This window comes from Capra hircus, chromosome 7 (assembly GCF_001704415.2).
Source record: "Capra hircus breed San Clemente chromosome 7, ASM170441v1, whole genome shotgun sequence".
NCBI classification, from domain to species: domain Eukaryota; kingdom Metazoa; phylum Chordata; class Mammalia; order Artiodactyla; family Bovidae; genus Capra; species Capra hircus.
The window spans coordinates 66,533,407-66,543,481 of record NC_030814.1 but is presented as its reverse complement, the minus strand read 5'-3'; the positions used below and the strand labels follow the sequence as shown (position 1 = coordinate 66,543,481).

The 10,075-nt window shown below is 61.2% G+C and overlaps 1 protein-coding gene across 1 annotated transcript; it reads right to left on the bottom strand.

The window, feature by feature from the left end:
• Nucleotides 1,673-10,075, bottom strand: MEX3D (mex-3 RNA binding family member D). Its single transcript, XM_018050418.1, has 2 exons — nucleotides 9,457-10,075; nucleotides 1,673-3,922 (listed from the first exon to the last, which is right to left on the bottom strand). Exons 1-2 carry the CDS (start codon nucleotides 10,058-10,060, stop codon nucleotides 2,553-2,555), a joined length of 1,974 nt encoding a protein of 657 aa, XP_017905907.1. The 5' UTR covers nucleotides 10,061-10,075; the 3' UTR covers nucleotides 1,673-2,552.

The following is a 10,075-nucleotide window of genomic DNA, read 5'->3' as shown; positions in this document are numbered from 1 at the left end:
AGCAGCAGGAGGGCGGGTTAAGACAACAGGTAAATGTTTTTCTTGTTCTGGAGGCCAGAAGTCAGGAATCAAGGTGTGGCAGGACTGTGATTCCTCTGAAGACTCCAGGGCGGGTGGTGGGCAGTCCTTCCTGCCTCTTCCAGCTTCTGGGTACTCTAGGCGTCCTGGGCTTGTGGCTGCATCAACCCCAGTCTCACCTCCAGTGTCACACAGCTTCTTCCCACATGTCTGTGATCCTGCTGTGTCTCTTACAAAGACATTAGATTTAGGGCCACCCTAACGCAGGATAAAGGTTTTTCTGATAGCTCAGAGGGTAAAGAATCCATCTGTGATGCAGGAGACACAGGAGACACGGGTTCAATCCCTGGGTTGGGAAGATTCCCCTGGTGGAGGAAATGGCAACCCACTCCAGTATTCTTGCCTGGAGAATCCCATGGACAGAGGGGCCTCCAGGGTCACACAGCTTCTGCTGGCATATCTGTGACTTCTGCTCTCTTATAAGGACACTCTCTTACAGGGCCACCCTGATGCAGGATGATCTCAAGATTCTTGACTATAGCTGCAAAGACTGGTCTGTAAACTCCCACCTGTAGGTTCCACGGCTGTATCTTTTGGAGGCCAATGTACCAATGCACTCCAAGACTGGAGCCTCACCAGTGCCAGGAGTGTGGACCTAGGTGTTTCCCCATTTACAGATGGGGACATTCCAGCAGGACTAGACTGGTACCCTGGATGCACGAGGTCTGTCTTGAGACCCACCTGGGTTCCACAGTCTGGGGTGACTACTCTCAACCAGAACGTCCAAGGTGGCCTCCATTTGCTCTTGGGGGTGCCCTCTCCATCTCTGGCTGCTTCCTCTCTGTCCCTGTTGCCCCTTCAGATGCTCCTGTTATCCCAAACTCTTGGCCTCCTGAAAGCCCTCCAGGATGCTCTGTTGTCTTCCTAGTTTCCCTAGTGGGCTGTGTTCTCCAGGTCCCTCAGTGCCTGTTCCCTGAGCCAGCAGCCTGTGGTCACCTGGCCCCTGGGCTTGTCGCTGGAGCAGTCCTGGGCCCCTCCCTGTCAGCACATCCCATCCTCAACTCACTCCACAGCTTCCTCCCACCTCTGGAGCTCTGGTGGCCCCTGCCAGCGGCCCACAGTCCAATATGTGGTTCCCCAGTCTTTGCCTCTGGGCCAGTCCGTCTTGAAGAACCATATCTGGCAGCCCCACACCCCAGAGTCCTCTGCTCCCAACTAGATGCCTGGGGGACAACACCTGAGGCTTACCATTCAGATGTTCCTTGGGCCCAGGAGACCTCAGGACCCCTCCTGGGAGGAAGACCTGCCCCTCTCCTCTATACAATGTCATCCTGCTGGGCATGGGAGTGCCACAGCAGCAGGCAGGTGCCCCAGGAAGCAACCAATATCACCACTCCCCTACATGGCTCACAGCTGTCCCCATGGTTGGTTGTCCCCTAGGATGTGGGGTCCTGAGGATAAGAGGACCTGGCTGGACCACCTCTCTGTAGAACCCCGATAAGATGCCAACAGCACCTGGCTTGTGGAAAAGCCTAGAAGCGGGATATCCTGAGCCCTAATGCTTTGACCTGGAAGACTAGGTGGGTGGGGCTGGATCTGAGCCCCCACCCCGATCCCTCCCCCATGCCCACCCACCCCACACCAGGCCAAGGTCTCACATGTAGTAAAAAGACTTTATTAAGAAGGCTTTGAAGTCAAAAAATAAAACTCTTGATACAATTTTCTGAACCCTTAGGTCAGCTCAGCAAATATATAATCAGTAATTTAGCTGTGTAAGATTAAAGGTCCGTTACTTTATTTAAAATAAAATATATTTTAGTCTTAAAATTTATTCCATAAAGTACATATTTCCCTATAAATTCCCTACATATACACAAGAGGTAAAAAGTAAAAGTTTTTTTAAAAAAAAAAAAACAAAAATTAAAAACTGTCAACAGAAACCACAGCAGAAAGGGATTAATAATTAAAAAAAAGTTAGAAAGTTCCGGACACCCCTCGCCCCCTCCCCTCCCCACCCCCCTCCGGCCTGCGCGCGGCTTACATACTACAGGGTAACCATATGATCCCCCCAAAGGGAGCCATCCTCCTCCTGGAAGTTTCTACAGAGGTTGAGACTGTGGGAAAACAAACACTGTCAAATTGATATCCGCTACATACAAAAGAAGTACAACCCAGAGTTGTAAAAATCGTGTTTTGTTTTTTCTTAAAAAGATCACCTTGGGCTGGGGGCAGGGGTTGGGGGGGACAGGGGGTAGGGAGTGTCTTAAATAAAAAGTGCAAGCAGGCAAGCAGGCCTTTTCTCTCTGGTTTATTTTAACCTGTCGACTCAATACTGTCATTTGTTAAGAACTGAGGTGCCGCTTGGCCGCGTCGTCTCCACGCCTGGGACCGGAAGAGTTAAAGCTCGTCTGTAAACACTGGCCACGCAGCCCACTGCCCCACCCCCTGCCTCCCCTCCAGGCCCTGCGCACCCACCCTGCACCCATTGATGGCCCAGGGGTGGGGGTGGGACCGCGGGCGCGCCAGGGGCCCAGCTAGGAAAAGATATGGATGGCCTGGGTGGCGGGCGTGCGGCAGGCTGGGCACTCTGGCTCGCTCTTGCCGCAGATGCGGACGGCGCAGTCCATGCAGAAGAGGTTGTGGCCGCAGGGTACCAGAGCGGCCATCACCTCGCCCTCGGCACACACCACGCACTCCCGCGCCGGGGCCGCAGGTGCCGGGGCCACTGGGGGCTTACGGCCACTCTCGGGGGCACTGGAGTCCAGCGCCGAGCACGAGGAGGCCGAGGAGCTGCTGGGCAGCGAGGTGGCTGCAGAGAAGCTGGCACTGCTTGAGAAGGACGTCAGGGAGCCCTGTGGGGGCCGCCAGGGCAGGGCACCTACTGGGTCCGGCGTAGGCCGGCGGGCCAGCGGGAGCTCCAGGCCCAGGCCACCGGGCTCGGGCAGCGTGGGTGAGTGGCGTGGTGTGCCGGTCCCGCTGCTGCGTCGGGCACCCGGGGCTGGCGGCGCGGGGGCCCCATTGACCGCTGAGCAGCCACCAAAGGCCGGCAGCGGGGTGGCCCGCTCGAAAGGCGCCCAGATGGTGGCCGCGGTGGGCACGGTCAGGTCCAGCGCCAGGAAGTCGAAGCCAAAGTCGCAGTCCTCGGGGGCGGGTGGCCCCGTGGGGGCCCCAGGACCGTCCCCACCGAAGGTGAAACCCCCGTTGCCAGAAGTGCTGTAGGGGCTGGCGGGGCCGGTGTCCGGCACCGGCACAGGCACCGGCGGCCCCCCGCGGCTGCCCGCGTAGAAGGACTCAGGGCCTCCCGGGGCGCCCAGCGCAGTGTCCCCACGAAGGCTGGCTGTGGGTGCTGGGGGCCGGCGGCCCGGGTTGGGGGCTTTGGCCCAGAGGCCTGCGGCCGCCCCGAGCAGGTCCAAGCAGACATCTGTGCCGTTGGAGTGGAAGTCGCTGTCAGGGCTGGCGTCGGTGAAGGCCCCCGTGCGCAGTGTGATATGGGCCTCGATCTCCTCGCGTGCCCGGTCCACGTTCTCAGGCATGCCCGTCACGGCAAACACCGGCTCCTTGTCACGCCCAGGCGTTACGATGTACGTATGCGTCCGTTGCTGGATGCGCTTGATGGTGGCGCCCTTGGGCCCCACCACCAGCCCCACCACGCGGTAGGGCACGCGCACCTGGATCGTGGTCTGTCCAGGCAGGTTGGGTGGGCCCTGTGCCGTACCCGGCAGCCCGCCCGCCTTGCTCCGCGTGGCCCGGATCACAGAGAAGTGCTCGGCAGCCGACAGGATCTCACGCTTGGCCATCTCCACGTCCTCCTTGCGGCCGGTCACGATAAAGACTGGCTCCTCCCCTCGCACTGGAGTCTTGATGTACGTATTCGTCTTGGCTCTCAGAGCCTTGATCTTGCACCCTGGGGTAGGGGAGGGGGAGACATGATGAGGGTGGGGACCCCTCCTCCGGACAGTCCCTCCAGGGCCGCAGCTGCATTGGACAGCCGGTGACCTGGGTGGGCGCCCCACCTTCCAGCTGTAACACCAGACTGCCACTCTACACGTCCTTCCTCCTCTATAGAGACACTGGTCACTGGATTCAGGGCCACCCCAACCTATCATGACCACACTCCACATCTGCCAAGACTCTTGCCCGGTAACGTCACATTCTGACATTCCAGGTAGACATGGATTTGGGGGGACACCTTTCAACCTACAACAGGGCCTCTCTTTGCCTTTTTGACAATCCCCCTGCTATGCGGCAGGGGTTTGTAGGACCAGAGCGGACACTGAGGCTGCGTGGAGGGAGGTACACAGAGTGTCCCTGAGATTACAGTCACGTGAAGACGGAGCCCAGGGCTGGAGGAAGGTGGTCACAAGCCCCAGGATGCCAAAGCTCGTGAGCACCACTGGAAGCCTGGAGGCCAGAGAAGACCCTCCACTGGAACCTCTGGAAGGAGCATGCCCCCCACCGACACCCCAATTTCAGACTCCCACCCTGCAGAGCATTCAGTTCTAGTTTCAAGCCATTCGGTCCACTGTACCGGACAGAGGACACTAACGCAGATTCTCTCACACCAACTCTCAGACTGCCTGGAGGGGAACCCAAGGCCTGGGTGGTGGGAACTTCTCATCACAAGACCCTCCCCCAACAGCAGATCCTGCGCCCCAGGTCAAAACACCTCCACAGGCCCCCCAGTGGTCCCAGCCACTGAGGGAAAGCCGGGGACATGCCCTGGGGGTTCATCACTGCTGCCCAGGTGACCCTGGGCCGTAGTCTGAGGGTTGACCCTGCAGAAAAGGGCTGGGACATCTGTTGAGGAGAGGGTCAGTCACGCAGGGTCCTTGACTTGGCACCTCACTCAGCATCTAGGCAGCCCTCCCAGGGCTAAGGGGAAGCTACCCATGAGAAATCGAAATGCCAGGTGTGGTTTCAACCAGGCCCCTGACACCCCACCCCCACCCCAGGGCCTTCTGAGACATTCTGAACGGGGCCCAGGAGACTGGGAGTCCCCCCACCCTCTAAGCACTGCGAAGCCAGAAGGACACAAGAATATTGTTTCCCTGCGGCACAGAGGGCGGCTCTGAGTGGAGTTAACAGTGTGGCTAAGTTCTCAACAAGAAAAGATACAAAGTTAGCCGGCAAGCCTTCTGCGCTGATGAAGTCAGAGTGATGGAGCCTGGGTCCGGGGCAGGCACCCTCACCCACAGCTGAATAAAAGCAGGGTAGGTGAGCAGGGGTCTGCCATCTCTCAGCCTCACCTCTTGGTCCCTGGCCATTTCCTCCATGCCCACCCGAGGTCCTCCCTTTGGTGGCTGCCCAGCCTTTCTGGTTACTCCAAAGGCACCCTGACCTGTGCCTGCCCCGATGGTCTCCTCCCTACTTTGCTGCTGGGAAGGGCCTCTCCTGCAGTCCCCTTGCACCTGACCTTTCCCATGTGCAACTTTACTTTCATATTCTCTTCCTTCTTTGCATCACATCAGAGCCTGGCATACCTTCCTCCAGGGAAGCCCACCCTGACTATACTGGGACAGGCCCCAGTACACACTTTTCGGACCTTATGTCTAACTTTCTGAACTCTCTGAGACTGGGGGACTGTGATGTAAGGCTGGTACACTGGGGGTACTTTGGGCATCTGAGGGACCGTTCCATGCCTCAATTTCCTCATCTGTCAAAAGAGAGCAGAAACAGACCCAGCCTCACAGGTTTTGGGCAGGATCTAATGGGCCAGGGACTGGAGCCTGCCCTCGTGGGGGAGCCTCAAGGGGGGTGGAACCCTGCAGCTTCCTGTTCATGGGACCCCATCCTGCCCTGACCTGAGAGCAGCCTCGGGTGGAGCCCTCAGTGGCCAAACAGAACCCTGCTCACGATCCCCACTTCAGCTGTGATAGCCACTGGACCCCCCACTAAGACCCCTAGAGGTGGCAGAGCTTGGGGGCATGGAACTGCACAAGACAGGAAAACTGGGGCTCCAGGAGTGACCCTGAGGGCTACTGCCAATTGGTGGGTACAGCAGAAATGCAGATTCCTGGGCCCTGCCCCTACCAAGGATTCCAACTCAGAGAACTGGGGAGGGCGGGTGACTTCCCCCAGCCTCAGCAAGCCCCATAGCGGCCGGACCTGCCCTCAGAGAGGCAGGGCCTTGGGTCCCCACAGGCAGCCTAGTTGCAGGCAGTCCTGCTTCCTGCTGCTCACATGAGCCTGGACCAGGATCCAGGCCACCCCTGCACTGAGTGTACTAGGCATTCAAGGAACCAAGTCCCACGGGAGCTCATGCAGGTGACCACAGACCACACTTACCCAGGGAACCTCTCAAGGCCACGTGGGAAGGAGGCTGTGTGCTGGGGGAGCACTCCTGGCTAAGGGGACAGTGGGGAAAGCATTCCACAAGCAGGTGGGTGCTGGGACAACCCAGTGGGGTGCTGTCCCAGAGCAAGGCTGAGTCACAGTCGGATGTCTGGGGACAAAGCTGGCTCCCGTGTGAAATAGGGACCCGTTGTGCAAGCAGGGAAGGCTGCAACCCCCAACCTGGGCCTGGGGATGGCTCTCTTCCTACGCTCTCCACTCTGGGTGGGTAGATAAGAATATCAAGGCATGGCCCCCATCACCCTAGGATCATCCCACAGGGATGGGGCCACACACAGGCAGAGAATAGCTAGCAGAGGCCCCTGAGGGACAATGAAGGGGACCCTAGGTGGCTGGCAGGTCAGGCCTGGTGCTGAAGACCCAACCCCAACATCCCAGTCATGGCCACACTGCAAACTATGGCAAGGGGAGCCAGGCAGGAGGGCACCGGGGTGGATGGGGGTGGGTCTTGGAAGGAACTGGGCCAAGGTCAATGGCAGCAGATATGTGCCAGCCCTGCCCACTTCTGATGACGGGCTGGGGTGACACCCCCCAACTGGTCCTTCTGAGTTTCCACTTTTTTGTTTGTGGAAAGGGGTCAGCTCCTGACACACCCAACCCTGGAGCCAGTTCTCTCCCAGCTCACCTTTTCTCCCCACAGTGCAAAAAGAGCCTGAGAGACTAGAGTGCAAATTTCGGCCCTACCAGCTGGCTCTGGCTGCACTTCCACCTCTGCCGCTTTACCCTCCTGGCCTGGAGGTGGCAGGTCCTCTTTAGGGGATACCAAGGGGCAAGCTGAGGCCCCCACTAAGTGGGTCCTCTCAGTCCCTCAGGCCTCTCAGCCTCAGGGACCAGCGAGCACCACAGGGGTCATGGTCCCTACCCCTTGCCCAGAAGTTGCACAAACCTAGCGGGGAGAAGACTGAGGCTCACGGAGCAGCATGGAGTTGTCCAGAAAAGGGAGAGCCCAGGTCTGTGGCTCTGGTTGCCAGAGGAGGCTGGACAAATGCACACCCCCTCCATGAACTCCAGGGAAGGGGCGGCCTTGGACCAGGGGTCAGACAGAAGAGTAAGTTCAGGGCAGGCCACGACCCTTGCACTCGGGCCAGCAGAGCAGGAAAAAGGGACAGGCTCCATGTTCAGGGACCCACAGGGTAGATGGGGCGGGGTGGGGGATTGTGACTGGAAGAAGGGCATAGTGTGTCTTCCAGGCTAGGCTTGAGAACTGGTGAGGGAAGACGGGAGCCACAGATACTTCAAGAGTCGGGAGCAAGGGCTGCTGAAGTTGCTGACCTGTTCTGGCATTTGTGCTCCACCCGGAGGCCCTGCACCCGACTTATTACGGGGCGGTGACTGTGTGTCGGCCGGGACTGGGCAGAGAACCAGCATCTTGCTTGAGAATTTTCACAAAAACCTCCATTGAGGTGCTCTCCCCCACCTCCTGTCGCAGGGAGGAGCCATTCTAGATTCAGGGAAAGCTCAGGGGGGTCCCTGCCTTGCTGCCTGCCATCAGTGGGAACCCAGGCGGACACCTGGTAAACGGGTACCAGAGGCACAAGTAAGAGACAGGGCGGAGCCTGACAACTCAGCCACCAGGCGGCTCAGATAAGACCAGGGCTCGGGGCTCTCTGCCTACTGCCCATGCCCCCAGGTGCTGCCGGGTGCATCCACAGGGTCTTGCCCTCATGCTCCACCATCCACGGATCAGCCTAGTGACCTTGGGTGGCATCCCTGGCCTCAAGTCTCCACATCTGCCCACAATGGGCTTCTGGACACTTGGCATGGGGCGGTTATCTTCTTCCAGGTCCCAGTGAGGTTACAGGGCACAGGGCAGGGAGGGGACAGTGCTGGGAGGGGACAGGGCAGGGAGGGGAAGTGTTCAGTTGGGGTCTCTTGGTGCCTGCCCATAGCCAAGGACCCCCTTATGGCAGTCCCCCGACCTAGCACCACACCTGGCCCTCCTTGTGTCCACATGAAGGGCAGACAAATGACTGACTGAATGTACCTGTGGTCGAAGCAGCAGGCTTGCTGGCCCTAAGGCCCCACCCACCCGGAACTAGTAGAGGGTGGTGTCCAGGTATTCCTGTGGTCCTCTGCCTGTGGCAGTTAGGGTGACAGGTCATCTTGCAATTCAAGCCCCCCACACCTTTGTCTAGCTCTTGTGACCCAGGTCCCAGAGGCAGGGTCCCCCAGCCCCATCACAAGCCCCGCCCAGGCCCCACCCCAAGTTCTAGAACCTGGCTGACCAACAGGGAGGCCTGAGCCCAGAGGTGTGGGCAAGAGAAAGTTGAGGCTGGTGGGCAGGCAGCTAAGAGGGTGGGTGGGTGTGTGCTGGGACGGGCACTGCCCACCACCCTCCAGCCCGCCCGCCCCGCAGCTCCAGGGCCAATGAGCGGCCGCCGGCCTGATGTCACCCAGCCTGGCTCTCTAACAAAGAGAACAATGGGGCGGCTGCAAAGACCTCCCGACAATGCTGCTTCGGGACCCCCACACCCTGGCCAGAGGAGGGCTGTCCGGTTGGATCCCCCCAAGTGGCTTTCACAAGGGGTCCTTGTGCACACCCTAGATCCCTGACTGGGGGCTGACAGCGGGAGGGATATTCGCTCACCCTGTCCTGCTCCCCACCCCTAGCAGGGTGCCCAGGCTGGCAAGTTCTAAGGTGTACCCTCTCTTTGTGCCACCAAATCTCTCTCCTGACCCTGCCAGAATGCCCTCGCCCCTAGCCCCCCTCACACAAGAGCGAACCGCCCCGGGCCATTTCTGGGTGTGGAGAGGGCACTGCCCGTCCCCAACCTCCTTATCCCCGGGATGGAACCTCCGGGAGCCCAGGGCCCAGCAGTGAGCTGCACGCAGGGCGCTCTCCAGGCTGGAGGAGCCCAGACAAAGGCAGCAGCGGGGCCGGAGGGCCGAGGGGAGGAGCGCGGGCCGCGCCCAACTTTCTCCCGCGGCCAGCGGCAGGACAAAGGCGCACAGGCGGCCACCGAGGCCCGAGCCCACGCGGGGCGTGGCCGGGGTCTGGTGTCCAGCTGTCGGCTGGGCTGGGCGGCCCCTCTGGAGGCGAGTCGCGCGGGAACCCCTGGGGCGGCGCCCCCGACGGCGGCCACTCACCCTGGCGACCCACGATCTCGGCGACGTGCTCGGAGCTGGGCACGGGCACGCACTCGGTCATGTTCACGCTCTTCTTGCGGCTGCCGATCACGCTCATCTGCTCCGCCAGCAGCGTCGGGGGGCCCAGCGCCGCGGGGTGGGGCGCGAAGCCTGCGAACACGTCGGGCGGCGACGGCCGAGGCGGCGGCGGGGGACTCACGTCCGGCTCCAGCAGCGGCAGCGGGCCGGGGGCCACGGCCACCCCGGGCGCCCCCGTCTCAGGCCCGTCGGGGGGCGCCGGCTCCGCCGCGGCCCCGCCGTCTGCGCCCCCAGTCGCTGCACGCGCTCCGTCTCCGCCGCCCGCGGTCGCCCCCTCCTCGTCCTGGTCGCCCGCGCCCCCCAGCCCCAGCCCCGAGAGCTGGTCCAAGGCCAGGCGCAGCGCGGCGGCCGCGTCGTCGGGCTCGGGCGGCGGCCGGGGCGCGGGCGCGGCCTCATCGGCGCCCTCGGGCGGGGGCGGCGGCGGCGGCGGCGGGGGACCCGGGCTGGGGTCCCCGCAGACCGGCGCCCCGGGTTCGCCGCCGCGCGCGCCCCCGCCGCCGTCGGGCTGTCCGGTGGAGCTAGGCATGGCGGCGCTAGCGCT